Source organism: Aplidium turbinatum, chromosome 11 (assembly GCF_918807975.1).
Source record: "Aplidium turbinatum chromosome 11, kaAplTurb1.1, whole genome shotgun sequence".
Taxonomy (NCBI): Eukaryota; Metazoa; Chordata; class Ascidiacea; order Aplousobranchia; family Polyclinidae; genus Aplidium; species Aplidium turbinatum.
Genome location: NC_137482.1, coordinates 29,781 through 46,001, shown reverse-complemented (window position 1 = coordinate 46,001; position 16,221 = coordinate 29,781). Strand labels below are relative to the sequence as shown.

The window sequence follows — 16,221 nt, the reverse complement described above, 5'->3', positions numbered from 1 at the left end:
GATGGATACAGTACACCACTCCAGATGGATACAGTACATCATCCCAGATGAATACACTGAACCACTCCACATGGATACAGTACACCACTCCAGATGGATACAGTACATCACTCCAGGTAGATACAGTACACCACTCCAGATGGATACAGTACACCACTCCAGATGGATACAGTACATCATCCCAGATGAATACACTGAACCACTCCACATGGATACAGTACACCACTCCAGATGGATACAGTACATCACTCCAGATGAATACAGTACATATATAACTCCAGATGAATACAGTACATAACTCCAGATGAATACAGTACATAACTCCAGATGGATACAGTACACCACTCCAAGTAGATACAGTACACCACTCCAGATGGATACAGTACACCACTCCAGATGGATACAGTACATCATCCCAGATGAATACACTGAACCACTCCACATGGATACAGTACACCACTCCAGATGGATACAGTACACCACTCCAGATAAATACAGTACACCACTTCAGATGAATACAGTGAACCACTCAAGATAAATACATTACACCACTCCAGATGAATGCAGTACACCACTCCAGATGGATATATTACACCACTCCAGATGAATGCAGTACACCACTCCAGATGGATACAGTACACCACTCCAGATGGATACAGTACACCACTCCAGATAAATACAGTACACCACTTCAGATGAATACAGTGAACCACTCAAGATAAATACATTACACCACTCCAGATGAATGCAGTACACCACTCCAGATGGATATATTACACCACTCCAGATGAATGCAGTACACCACTCCAGATGGATACAGTACATCACTCCAGATGAATACAGTACATAACTCCAGATGGATACAGTACACCACTCCAGGTAGATACAGTACACCACTCCAGATGGATACAGTACACCACTCCAGATGGATACAGTACATCATCCCAGATGAATACACTGAACCACTCCACATGGATACAGTACACCACTCCAGATGGATACAGTACACCACTCCAGATGGATACAATACACCACTCCAGATAAATACAGTACACCACTTCAGATGAATACAGTGAACCACTCAAGATAAATACATTACACCACTCCAGATGAATGCAGTCCACCACTCCAGATGGATATATTACATCACCCCAGATGAATAGAAACTTTACGATAATTGCCTCTACCCAGTGATCGATTCCGAGTAATGGGTAGTACCAAATTTAAGTCATAAGTAGAGTAGACAACCGGAAACAGACATTGCAGTCGGCTGCAGCGTGGGTCAGGTGTTCGTCGGAAGGCGTACACCGATGCATAGCGCTCAAGTCCGCTTTCCCGCAATGCAGGATAAAGATAATAAAACAAAAACAAAACAAAAAACACTCCAGATGGATACAGTACATCACCCCAGATGAATACAGTGAACCACTCCAGATAAATACAGTACATCACCCCAGATGGATACAGTACACCACTCCAGGTGGATACAGTACATCACTCCAGATGGATACAGTAGCCTACATCACCCCAGGTAGATTCAGTACAACACTCCAGATAAATACAGTACACCACGCCAAATGAATACAGTACACCACTCCAGAAAAATACAGTACACCACGCCAAATGAATACAGTACACCACTCCAGATAAATACAGTACACCACTTCAGATGAATACAGTGAACCACTCAAGATAAATACATTACATTTACACCACTCCAGATGAATGCAGTACACCACTCCAGATGGATATATTACACCACTCCAGATGAATGCAGTACACCACTCCAGATGGATACAGTACATCACTCCAGATGAATACAGTACATAACTCCAGATGGATACAGTACACTACTCCAGGTAGATACAGTACACCACTCCAGATGGATACAGTACACCACTCCAGATGGATACAGTACATCATCCCAGATGAATACACTGAACTACTCCACATGGATACAGTACACCACTCCAGATGGATACAGTACACCACTCCAGATGGATACAGTACACCACTCCAGATAAATACAGTACACCACTTCAGATGAATACAGTGAACCACTCAAGATAAATACATTACACCACTCCAGATGAATGCAGTACACCACTCCAGATGGATATATTACACCACCCCAGATGAATACAGTGAACCACCCGCACTTGCTGTTGTTTCTCTGGGCAAGAAACTTTACGATAATTGCCTCCACCCAGTGATCGATTCCGAGTAATGGGTAGTACCAAATTTAAGTCATAAGTAGAGTAGACAACCGGAAACAGACATTGCAGTCGGCTGCAGCGTGGGTCAGGTGTTCGTCGGAAGGCGTACACCGATGCATAGCGCTCAAGTCCGCTTTCCGCAATGCAGGATAAAGATAATAAAACAAAAACAAAACAAAAAACACTCCAGATGGATACAGTACATCACCCCAGATGAATACAGTGAACCACTCCAGATAAATACAGTACACCATTCCAGATGGATTCTGTACACAACTCCAGGTGGATACAATGAACCACTCAAGATAAATACAGTACATCACTCCAGATAAATACAGTACACCACGCCAAATGAATACAGTACACCACTCCAGATAAATACAGTACACCACGCCAAATGAATACAGTACACCACTCCAGATAAATACAGTACACCACTCCAGATAAATACAGTACACCACGCCAAATGAATACAGTACACCACTCCAGATAAATACAGTACACCACGCCAAATGAATACAGTACACCACTCCAGATAAATACAGTACACCACTCCAGATGGATACAGTACACCACTCCAGGTGGATGCAGTACTTCACTCCAGATGGATACAGTACATCACCACAGGTAGATGCAGTACACCACCCCAGATGAATACAGTACATCACTCCAGATAAATACAGTACACCACTCCAGATGAATACAGTACATCACTCCAGATTGATACAGTACACAAGTCCAGATGAATACAGTGAACCACTCCAGATAAATATAGTACTTCACTTCAGATGAATACAGCACACCACTCCAGATAAATACAGTGAACCACTCCAGATAAATACAGTACATCACTCCAGATGGATACAGTACACCACTTCAGGTGGATACAGTACACCACTCCAGATAAATATAGTACACCACTTGAGATGAATACAGCACACCACTCCAGATGAATACAGTACACCACTCCAGATGAATGCAGTACACCACTCCAGGTGGATACAGTACACCACTCCAGATGAATACAGTACACCACTCCAGGTGGATACAGTATACAACTCCAGATGGATGCAGCATACCACTCCAGACGAATACAGTACACCACTCAAGATGGATACAGTACACGTACAGTACACTCCAGATGGATACAGTACACGTACAGTACAGTACACTCCAGATGGATACAGTACACGTACAGTACACTCCAGATGGATACAGTACACGTACAGTACAGTACACTTCAGATGGATACAGTACTCCACTCCAGATGAATACAGTGCATCACTCAAGATGGCTACAGTACACCAATCCAGATGGATACAGTACACCACTCAAGATGGATACAGTACACCACTCCAGGTGGATACAGTACTCCAGATGAATACAGTACACCACTCCAGGTGGATACAGTATACAACTCCAGATGAATACATTACACCACTCTAGATGGATACAGTACACCACTCAAGATGGGTACAGTGCACCACTCCAGGTGGATACGGTACACCACTCCAGATGGATACAATGATGTTCGCCCTTCGTTTCCGAAGACGGCCAATGAGACTGAAAGCAAGTTGTTTTAGTGTAGGCTATAGTCAGTGCAGGCTATATGAGTGTGGAGATGAGTGAGGAGGCCTATCTGTGCGGTGAAGCTTCTACTGCAGGATGGACATTGGAAGGATGGTTGGCTAGGGTTCTTGTTTGAGGCTCCGGCCTTGCGTTGTTCTCGTTTTTGGACAGCGGTTAGCGTACGGTGTTTCTCAGGTAGATGCAATACACCACTCGATACAGTACACCACTCTAGATGGATACACCGGACATCAAAACAAGACTACGACAAGCACGGAGCATCACAACTAACTTCACTGATACTTAGAAATAAAAAGACATCACCATCAAGCGCAAACTAAAAGCTTTAATATGGAGTGTTGCGCTCTAAATCGCCACTTTTGGAAGCAAATAACCCATGTTGATGCGCAATCTGCTACAGGCGGAGATGACTACTGATGATGTTGCGCTCTAGGGAAACGAAGTGTGGAAATTCAAAAAATCAGAGAAGAATACGATCAATGCCTTTGAAATGTGGTTATAGAGACGAGTGTTGAGAGTGAGTTGGACTGACAGACACACGAGTTAATGGGTGAAAAACAAGATCGGAATCCGGGAAAGTAGCCTAAAGGTATGATGACGAACATCAAAGAGAGGAAGCTTCGCAAATAGGGTTATTGGAAAAGAGAGATAGTTTAGTTTGAGCTACTATTGAAGACGTTAGTGGAAATACCTAGGGAAGACGAACATAGTGAACAATATGCTTGAGTAGAGAAGTGGAATCAATCACTTATGATAATCTGCTCTGGAGAAACATACCTACGGCCCTCCTCAGGTATTAATTGTATGGTGTTGGCAATTCGCCATTGTATCGAAAATCTTCAAATCTCGGATAGAATTCAAGTAGTTTTCGAAAAACGAATACCAATCACAATATTGGTCGTCAAAATTTGCAGATGCGAGTGTGGAAAATTGGCTTATGCCGATTGAGCACTTTACTGGAGGTACCTTACTGTGCATTGCGCAAAGCTCACTGCTTGCAATTTGAGCACTTTGGCAAGGTTGGCAGTAGTACCATTTTTGAAGGTTAGGTTCCGCACATGGGAAAACGTTACACGGAGGTATATATCTCCGTGGCCATACCCAGCGTACCACTGTACATACTGTACTGAGGAGACCGAAAAGCCGAAACGGTGTGCACTGTCTGCAGTTATATTTATGTTCATTTTTTATTTGCTTCCATGATCTCATAGAAGCAATGTAGTGCAAGGTTTGTCATCAGTCACTAAAGATGTGTCGGTAACTGAACTAATCTTATATCTGTATGTGAGGCTTGCCAGCATTTTTCAGTAGGAAGGAAGTTTGTTCGATACACTGCCTGCCTCAACAAAAATACAATTACTTCAATTCGGTCGTTCAGCCCATAATTTCTTTTTTCAGCGTGTCTGATCGCCGTTGGACGATGCCTAAAGGCCGTCGAAAAAAATCAGTTCGTAGTCTGCTTCTCTTGTACCTCTCATTCTAAGGCAGGTAATTGTGACATCACAGTTGTGACGTCATCCAGAGATGATATTGTACCGCGATGGTTGTTGTGAAGCAATTAAACAAATAAAAGGTGCGTTAACACTACGAGTATCAGTTCAGCGGACCATGGCCTTCAGGAGGGTCGTAGGCATTTCTCTCTTCATGATGAACAGTATGCTGCTCTAGAGAGAAATGCCTATGGCCCTGCTGAGGGTTATATGGCGTACTGAACTGATAGAGCAGCATAGCCTACTGTTCATAATCAAGAGAGAAATCAAGGGCTACTGTATAGTCGAAGGCGCGCCACTCCGCAAACGACGGGATGCCAAAGGAACGCCACTTCGCAAACGATGTCTTGTCAAAGACATAGCCACGAGCTCTTGAGCAGCCTTTGACCGCGCCCTTTCGAACCAGAGCTCTCACCACTCGACTACGCAGCCTACTACGAGTATATGTCACGGTATTATATTTGTTTTTGTTTTATTATCTTTATCCTGCATTGCGGGAAAGCGGACTTGAGCGCTATGCATCGGTGTACGCCTTCCGACGTACACCTGACCCACGCTGCAGCCGACTGCAATGTCTGTTTCCGGTTGTCTACTCTACTTATGACTTTAATTTGGTACTACCCATTACTCGAAATCGATCACTGGGTAGAGGCATTTATCGTAAAGTTTCTTGCCCAGAGAAACAACAGCAAGTGCGGGTGGCTGGAGTCGAACATGAAGGCTCTCGACTGCAAGCCCAACGCGCTAACCACTCGGCCACTGCCGAAGTCGTTCAATGAATCAAAACCCACCCTCCAGGACACGTCATTGCTGAGGCGTTCGTGCAGTCATCTTGGTGCCAAGGTTGATGGTCTAAAAAAACAACCGATTAAAAGTACGAAAGTTTAGGGTAATGAACCTAAAGAAGTGTATTGCGTGTACTTCATTGTTGGTACAATTTAAAAGCGTTTCAAACTTATCAAACAAAAACAAATTAAAACTTAAACCATGAGAGTTTACATCGGCGAGGCTGAATAGCTACAATGCTCCAATGCAACTAATCGGTTTCAACACTAAACTTACACTTCCATTGGATGGTAAGTGAGACCTCCTTGATCTCGGCAAGCCTGTTACGTCAAGATCGCTTTCCATGAAAACATGGAATATGTTATTGGTATGACAAGGCTAGAATTCAAACCAACGTTACAAGGATTGACGTGAAGAAATGGTGAGAAAGAAAACACCTACAAACTTGCTTGAGGTTATTCAAGGGGTAATTCTCCCTGGATTAACCTCAAACTGAGGAAACTTTTACAACGTACTGAGACAGCTCTCCCCGTAGTCGGAACAGCAAGTCTTGGAAAAGATGCAGATCTCCATGCAACTACAAGCGCTCCGCATCACTTCGCATTCTCCTTTGCAAAGATACTTCTCTCCTGCAAAGCAGTTTGCAAAAGTAACCTCCGTTCAAAGGGCGAAAACATGAAGCTGTTTATGACATCGAGTTGTTATGACAACATCAAGTGGACGTGAACAATCTGATTGTCATGGTCGTCACACGACTCGAGGAATTGCACCAAATTGCAAAAAAACTTGTTTATTTTTAATCTTACTTTCAGTGTTCAAAACCCAAAGTTAGCTTGACGACGTTTGTATTGTAGAAACTTTGAGGAAATCCAATTATGGGAAATCTCGTTTGGGAAGCCGAAGAACGATAACTGTTCAACTCGATAAAGTTGACTGTAGTAGATTATTTGGAGACTCACTTTCAAACTTATTGAAGGTGGCGCTGAGAGCAACCAGAGACACAAGTAGCCCAACCTGCAACAACACAAGATGCATCAGCTCGACTTGGTATGTTGCCCGTGGCATCAATCTAATTGAGAGGGAACTTAACTGCTAACCACTAGCAGGGGTTAGTAGAAACATGCTCTGCTAGAAAGCATTCCAAACGAGTTTCATTTACTTGAAACAATAGCTGTTTCAACAAGAAACTTGTTTCGAAATAAAATTCATCAGACTATCCCAGCAATTGTTACAAAAACTATATTCAGTCATTTGTGATTTCAGCAGTTGATATTGCAAATAGTTTACGCTGCAACCCGTCTTCACATGCTTGACAAGGGATGAATGTAGCTACAGCCGACTAAATTCACATTATAATTTTCTTTTGTATCACGATGAACATCGTGGTATGAATTGTCCGCTTCCATAGCCTATTACTTAAAACAACTGGTTCGACTCTCGGGGTGTGCACTTGATCAACGCATTAGAATAGCTCGCTTTCCTTTCAGCGGCACTTAGTGGATAGAATAATTCACAAACAACATTTCAACATTATATTTATTTCAATTGCAGCTTTCCCGCCTGAAACCTTGGCTCTGATAAGAATTTTGTCTTTAATTATCAACAACAGTGCCCGCCGACTTTGAATTTACAATCATTGCCAGAGAGAACAATGCGGTAGCCTACAATTACGCTTCAAAGAGGCCATTTTTATAAGCAGACAAAATCCAAAAATTAACAACCGTGCCGAAATGGAAGAAGTACGTCACCTCATGCAATAATCAACTGATTCCACAAGTTTTAAGATGACATCGCCCAACAACACATAAACTCAACAGACAGCAGCCTCAAGTAAAAAAAAGTACCGCATAAAACAATGTCACACTGACTCCCACAAAATTCATCAAAGCAACCAGCTCAGTGGCCGAGCAGTTTCGCCTTCCACTCTGGTGCTCGTAAATCTAAGATCGATTCCAGGTCCGGTCAAACGGAAGACTTTAAAAACGGTACCGATTTTGCTCTTTTTTGCATAACGCAGTGAGAATAAGTCGAGTAATAACGTGATCACATTGTAAGCCTGACATAGAATAAAAACTGAACGCTGTCGCTAAAAGACCTTAGGTATTGTGGAGCGACAATAAATAAAATCATTACATTATTATTAATATTTGTCAAATCCAACTACGGAATTGCGTTCCGAAAGCTACTACCACAGCAAACACCCAGCATCAGCCTAAAACAGGTCGTTTGTATCTACATTTGTGAAGTAACTAACGAACGTGCTGCAGAAAGTGAAACCCAATCTATTGCAAAACTTTATCAGGCCGAAGATAAACGTTCCCACAATCCGTTCTAGTCGATCTACATCGTCAGTGAATGTGGATCTGATGCAAAAACCTACCAGAATTTTAAATAAGGATTTTAAAGTCAGTAGCTTAAAGTTAGTTAAAGAAAGTTACTTTCATCTCGAAGTTACTTTCATCCGGAAGCTAATTTGCTCCCGAAATCACATTCATCCCGAAGTTACTTTATCCCGCAGTTACATTCATCCCGCAGTTACTTTTATCCCGAAGTTACTTTCATCCCGAAGTTACTGTCATCCCGAAGTTACTTTCATCTCGAAGTTACTTTCTTCCCGAAGTTACTTTCATCCCGAAGTTACTGTCATCCCGAAGTTACTTTCATCCCGAAGTTACTTTCATCCCGAAGCTACTGTCATCCTGAAATTACTTTCATCCAGCAGTAACTTTCATCCAAAGGTTACTTTCATCTCGAAGTTACTTTCATCCCAGAGTTACTTTCATCCCAAAATTACTTTTATTTCAACGTTTTTTCATCCCGAAGTTACTTCCATCTCACAGTTATTTTCATCCCGAAGTTACTTTCATCCCGAAGCTACTGTGATCCCGAAGTTACTTTCATCCCAAAGTTACTTTTATTCTGCAGTTACTTCTATCCCGAAGTTATTACCATCCCGAAGTTACATCTGGTGACATATCACCCTCTTCCAATCTGCCTTGAGCCAGCATGGAAGCAGTACGGCTTATAAAATCACATGGAACCTTGTCAAGTAACCCATGTTGATGCGCAATTTGCTGCAAGCGGAGATAGCGAATGATTGCTATGCAGTTCTGAAGTGTTAGCGACCAGCGTTACCATAGTTAACAGATATTTTGAAACTGAGTATTTGATTTAAGTTATCATTTTGAAGAAAGTTTTTTAATAAGAAATTTGACTTCGAAAAACTTATATAATTAGGAAACTTTCAAGAGGTTGCACAAAACAATGACCATTCAACTTTAAGCGTTTTCGTCATCTAGCTCGCGCGTTTCGTTTCTGAATTATTTTTGTTTTGAACAACATTGAGCAAGTTGCTCAATCCTGTTTTACAATAATTTGGAAAATTTGTCAAACGTTAACTTGAGTCTTGGTTGCTACAATAAGACTTTGCTGAGTTTTGTCTGTAGAGAAGCGGTGGTCCCCAGACAACAAAATTCGTCATTTTTACATTGATTCAACGTCTGCAGACGTTGAATCAATGTAAAAATGACGGATTTTGACATCTGGGTCGTTGCATCAACATTTTTAGTAACAAATATTGAAACATAAACATTCGTTCGCAAGCAGTGTCTTTGCTTGGAAGTGGGTTAGTGAGGTTAACTCCCCATCACGTTCCATGAATATTTACAGTTTTTAAAAGGTTTGATTGAATCAGGGGTGGCCACTGGCCAACCAACCAGAGGCCAAGAGCCTCATTTTTTACTTTGCAATAGGCAAAGATTCACAATCGCATCATGCACATTGCACATGGGTATACTTTAATATCACCATGTATCTTCCTCACTCAAACATATAGGCTATCTATGATCAGCTGGATTTATTGCAAATATCACACAAATATTAAAATTACAGACAAGTAGTTGCGCATGTTACGATACTTAGTGGGACTTTTGACAATCCTTGTCTTGAAAATTCCTCTTCAAATCTAACTTGTGTTCTATTGTTGCCAATCGAAACTCGTGTTTCGATGTCATGTGTTTTAAGTTAGAAAGCACAGACTCACAGACGCATTGACCCGAACACTGTTTAAACACTGCCATTCAACCCAACCAATTTGTTTGTGGCATTTAAAAGAAGTGCCATGATCTCTTACGTCACAATGGGGGGAAAGACTGTGGTGAACAATTGTTCAAATAAGCAGCACTGATTGATTTTTTTGTTTTCCCAGGTCACTTTGCGAGTAAAGGCTTCATTTATTAGCTGGCTAAATCTGCATACATCAAAAAACAATGTTTATCACTGAAGCATTCTCACAACAAAAAGTTTGAAATAAAACAAACCATCAATTTATTTTTGTAATTCTGGTTATTGTGACAGAACAGTAAAAGCGCCTAGTCAATAATGGCGCGAGTGATCAAACGAATTACGGTTTTGTCCTTGATCGCTTGGTTCCTTTTTGCTGCGAAAACCTCCGCAGACAAAGTATGATATCTATCAAGTGTAACCATGGCTACCTGGAGGTGCGGCCTGACATCATATTTCGCTACTGCGACTGTCCGACTGAAATTTTCGACTGTCCTACTGAAAAGATTTTTGTATTTTTTGCCGGCTCGTAGTGATGAAAAACTTTTTGTTATCTTGGAAAAGCAGTAAAAGCTGAGAAAAGACGAGTTTAAAAACGTTCCATCAGACTGTAACCAAGCAGCTTAAAATTTAAATTTTCTGAATCAAACTGTGTTTTGTTTCAAAGCCTGGTAATGTTAAAACTCAATTTGTCACCTGAGGAAAACAGTAAAAAGACGTTAAAATATCATTTTTAGACAGTTTTATTCAGACAGTCACAAAAAGTTGGCAAAATCTGCAAAAGCCACCATGAAATATTTGTGCTTTAATTGTGACCATACGAGAAAGTAAGTCTCACTAAATTATGTCATTATAACTGCACTCACCTTAAGAAGTTCCATGACATCACAATGTTTCGTTCCACTCAATCCGAAGTGATCACCAGAACAATTTACTCTTCAACTGCTTCAAGCTCAGCGCGCTCTAGGTCTAGGCAACTGCTTCAAAACAAAACGAACTTCAACCATGACTTGCGCAAATGTAAATTGTACATAACAAAGCTGACTTCGATTGCACTCGCGATGGCAAACGTAGCCTACACAATTTGCCAATGTGACGTCACTATAGTTAACAAGTAAGCTCTGTGATGCAACGCCACCTTTAAAGTAAAACTACATTCTTGCAGAAGCTTCAATCATCATCATCAATCATTACATTTTTCGTCATTAAAGCTTCATCCGAAACTAAATCGCGTATTCCTCTCGTAAACCTGCAGCTGTGCTACGCGATACGCAACTGAATGGTGGCGCGCTCCAACGTAGATTACCACAGACGCGAAACAGGAACTGGAGCTGTTTTTCTTTTCGGTCAAATCGACGAGACGACAATTTTAGTGAGAGCAGCTCATCGAAGCGGTTTCTCCTAACTAACGCGTTAAGTGGTTGTCAGTTGCCAAACAATAGAAATTGTTATCTAATTCATAACCGTGCGGGACCAACAATTAGAGGGTAAAAGCAACAAATTTTCCCTATAACGTACGCAATTTTATTGAAATTGCCCAAAATATATATCGACTGAGCTTAACAACGTAGTCCATATGTATTACAATTGCAAATGGCAATGTTACTGGCTGCAGTGACCTGGCCAACAGAGTCTCTGCACTTTACGTTCGCTTTGTTTTACATGCAGCAGGCTACAAACACTTTTGTAGTAGAAAATCTTCTTTTAAAATTTAAATGCAAAAGAAAAGAATTACTTCGGTCACTTTAAAAAAGTATTTTTGGGTTAATATAGTATCGGGAGAGAGTTTCTTTCTTGTACCAAAGACAGGCAAGACACAACAATAGTGTTGAGCATCATAACAATATAGTTTAAATATTCGATTTACTAATAGTTTTAACAGTCGAACGTTTTCGGCTTAACTTAAGATTTCTATGATTTCTTTTGATTCCTGATGAGGGATTAAGTTAAGTCGAAAACGTTCCACTGTTAATATTAGGCCTATTTGTAAATATTTAAACTATGTTATTATTTATTTGCGTCAGACAAAGCTGTCCATTATAGGCTGTGCCAAAAAATGGTGAGGTTCATGGATTTTTCCTTAACTTTCTGAAAAGTTGTAGTGGACTTTTACAAACACAAACGTGAAAAAAATAATTGAAAATAATGACGTCACACGGTCGCGCTGGGCGTTTCTATGGTTACCAGTAGCCATTTTCATAAAAATTGTCATATTTCGAAAACCACTGGAGATAAAAAGATGGACGTTACATCAAAAGCTGAAGAAGTAGCATGTTCATACCTGCTCTAAGAACACTTTTTATTCTAGGACTACTTGAAAAATATTTATAAGCAAAAAACTAAATTTTACTATTTTTTCGTAGTACGGTACCGTAGGGGAGATGCAGGACCTATTAGACATTTTTTTCTTTTTTGCTCTCATTTCTTCAGCTTATATCAAAATAAGACAAAATTTTTAGAGAATACGGCCAAGGTCAATGTGTATTGACTGTGTAAATATCTTGACAATCGAATTTATTGTTGTGAGGTTAAAGCTTATAGCCCTACAAACTTTTTTGAAGAGTGTATAATCGGTCCTGCCCCTGAAGGACCTAAAACTATTATACACAAGCAAACATTGAAAAACAAAACATGTTTTTTCACTTTCATTGCAAAAACAAGCACATAAAAATGTGAAATAATAATACTTAGTTTCTATAAACATTGGTCATGGTCTGTCCATAAAGAGTCTATATGAAGCAATAGCCTACTTCGAAAATGTGTTTTTGGTATTTGTCACCTTAACTCCAGTTATAATTAACAACGGCAAAGGCTGTTTTAGTAACCTGCTCTGATGATGTCGCCAAACTTTCAAGCTTTTCTTTCACACCTTTAAAATGAATCTTTGAAGGACCTATTAAACAGTAACGTCCAAGATCTATTTGTTCCAGACAATAGTTCACCAAATCAAACGTCATGTAAAACCGTTCAGGTCTACTGAATCTTAGCGTATTACGTAATGGAATATTTCTAAAAAATGAGGAGATTGCACAATCGTTTGCAAGACCTGTAAAACATTGCAGCTGCAGCATAACATTACATCATCGTTAAATCTTTAATTACTTGAACAGGTGTAAGCCAAACTTGAACAGGTGTAAGCCAAACTTGGGCAGGTGCTTGAATGGCTTGTCATTATTACGTCACAGTAGCTGCCTACGTGCGTTTGAAATATTGGAAGCTGTTTTGCTTAGTGCTTGCCAGCTGGACGAAATTTCCGTTTTTACCCAAGTAATTTGCATTGTAGTGACAAGTTTAGTGGTGTATCGCGTTGCACCCCAATTTCGACAGCCAGTGGGCTATTTTTTACAGAAATACAATTCTTGAATAGACGTTTTCGGAGGAGTGTTTCTTTTCGGTTTAAAGACTTCATGCATCTCCTGACAAAAAATTGTGCCCCAATGTAGTATGGTTTTCGAGATAATTGGTGTGTAAAACCTACTGTAACATAGGGGAAGACGAGGCAAAGCGGGACATCGCGATTTCTCACGTTTTGTGTTCTTTGGCTCCCTCTAACCAGAAGCACTAGTTAGGCAACTATAAACTGTATTTGCTGTGAAAAAATGGCGACTGGCAGAGCATAACGCGTGTCGTGAGGAAGTAAAATGTGTTTTGGCATGGTTTGTTATAAGAAAGAGATGGAAAAGTAGCTACCACATTCGTTAGCATAAGCGAATTTGTTGGTAGCTTTGTTTTTATCACATTGAGACAGTATTTGTTGGTAACAAAAGCAACTTTTACCTAAAACTTTACAGGTTTCAGCAGAGATGTTATTTTCTAAAGGCTATACTTTGGGGCAAAGTGGGACAGCTGTATTAGGGCAAAGTGGGACAGTGCATTAGGGCAATATGTTCTCATGCTACCATAAAACGATTTTCAATAAAATTTTGCCCTATTGCGGTCTGACCACCATTGCGCGCGTGCTTTTGTCAGAGCTCTCAAAACGAGATTGGGGTTAGGCAGCGAAGCGTGCGACTGTACAGTCTGCGTCACTAGCAATCAGCTGATCTCGCAATAGCCTAATTGTTACTGCGGGCGATTTGACTTTAGGCTGTGTATGTATGTAGGCATCAAAACATCAGACAGTCTGCTCAAAACATCAGATGTGGTAACGTGGCTTTTGTTATTGCTGTCTTTTGTGACGTATTCTCGAGCAGTGTTTGAAAAAAATGAAAATAAATGAAACATTGGACTTTGGGCCTTGCCAGCGCCATTGAAAACATTTTTTTTTCGGTAAATTTTCTTGACATGTATTCTTGAATGTTCAGTTTACGCATTTTAATGCTTAGTTCCCGTTTGAAATTTTCATTTAGTAGGCCTTTAAATAAAGGCATGGTAATCAAGTAGGTTACCAGCAACCGATTTTAAATCGGCGATAGCCTTTAAACCGGCAGCTGTGGCCGAGTGGTTAGCGCGTTGGGCTCGCAGTCGAGAGCCTGCATGTTCGAATCCAGCCATCCGCACTTGCTGTTGTTTCTCTGGGCAAGAAACTTTACGATAATTGCCTCTACCCAGTGATCGATTTCGAGTAATGGGTAGTACCAAATTTAAGTCATAAGTAGAGTAGACAACCGGAAACAGACATTGCAGTCGGCTGCAGCGTGGGTCAGGTGTACGTCGGAAGGCGTACACCGATGCATAGCGCTCAAGTCCGCTTTCCCGCAATGCAGGGTAAAGATATGAAAAACAAACAAACAAACAAACCTAGCAGGCTTCTGTGATATCAGCAAAGTTATCCACAGATTACAGTGACGAAATGATACACAGTTCTGGGAGAAATCCAGAGGCTCAACAAGCCAACATAGTGTGGTCAAAGCCAACATTTAGATTATATTAGACTTTACTATGGTATTCAAAAGCATAACATTAAATAAGCCAACATCGAGAGTATATATTTGGTTTTATCATACAAATCTAATACCTTTTTTATGAAGTTACTAGTTATCCTGCAAAACCAAATATACGTCATGTTTTAATAAACAAAAACCTGGCTCAAATTTCATTCTTAAAATTTTTGTTTGGTTGTCCGTTCCAGCCTTACAAAAGTCAACTTCGAGTGTTTTACCTTGGTAATTTTACAGCTATAAACACAAAAAGTCGTTTAACTACAAAACTTGAAAATGGCGGATATTAGGTTCAGCCAAATCACGACAGAACTGCCTTTCTGCCTAGTACGCAGAGGTGATTATCCACTACTTTAGAAGTAGCGCGCTACAAGCGACTTGGGTTAAAGCAGTAGCGCTACCCGCTACTTTTGTTTTACCTTATAGCCTACTAGGGGAAAGGTGTGTATTTTGAACCCCTTAAAGAAAAATAAGCACAACTCAGCCAACTTCCGGTCAATGTGTATTATTTTTCACCCAGATTCAGTCTAGGTACTTGCAAACCGGTGTAGAAAATATAAATCACATACAATAAAAAAATACAGAATAATTAAGCAATAAAAAATGTTCAAAAATGGTCCAAATTACACATATGGTGTGTATTTTGGACCATTGGAGTATGTAATTTCAACTGAAGTTGCTTGAGGTCTTCGAAATGAAATTTCTGGATGACGGTTCAAGAATCCCTTAAGCCAATCTTTTTCAGCCAGACCCTTTTCACTGTTGAAGCGGGTATTGATATTATTGGCAGACGCAATGTCATAGGCAAGCTTTCTTAAATCTATGGCCCCTAAACCATAAAATCTTCACTCCATTTTCAAAACATGTTTGACCAGTTGATCTTCAATATTTTCGGGAAGATCAAGTTGTCGACCAATGGTTTTTGACACTTGTGTAGCATATTTATTGGTAGCCTGTTATGGACATGTTTTAACACTACAGCTTTGGGAATTTTGAACTGACGCGATGCTGCATAGGTGAGATGACTGGTCCAAATTACACACTGTCATGCACTGTTAAAAATTACCAACTATGACTTCCACACTTGGTTACAAGTCTTGTAATTGAGCACAACATCTCCTTATAGGTTAAAGATAATACCAACATCATATCAGACTCAAACGTCATGCCAATAACGTCTCAGCGCTTAGCAATCAA

At 40.4% G+C, this 16,221-nt stretch overlaps 1 protein-coding gene across 2 annotated transcripts in view; it reads right to left on the bottom strand.

The window, feature by feature from the left end:
• Nucleotides 1-11,127, bottom strand: part of LOC145779386 (venom phosphodiesterase 2-like) — a 39,653-nt gene extending 28,526 nt beyond the window's left edge. Inside the window, exons 1-4 of one of the 2 annotated variants that reach the window (XM_082590964.1) lie at nt 11,011-11,127; nt 7,042-7,096; nt 6,598-6,711; nt 6,088-6,148 (exon numbers count right to left, since the gene is read on the bottom strand). In XM_082590964.1, coding sequence (XP_082447090.1) covers nt 6,088-6,148; nt 6,598-6,711; nt 7,042-7,096; nt 11,011-11,025 — 245 coding nt within the window. In that variant the 5' untranslated portion in view covers nt 11,026-11,127. Of the gene's footprint in view, nt 1-6,087; nt 6,149-6,597; nt 6,712-6,888; nt 6,947-7,041; nt 7,097-11,010 lie in introns of those variants that run through there. The other variant, XM_082590965.1, reaches the window with a different exon arrangement.
• Between the last annotated feature and the right edge of the window lie 5,094 nt (nt 11,128-16,221).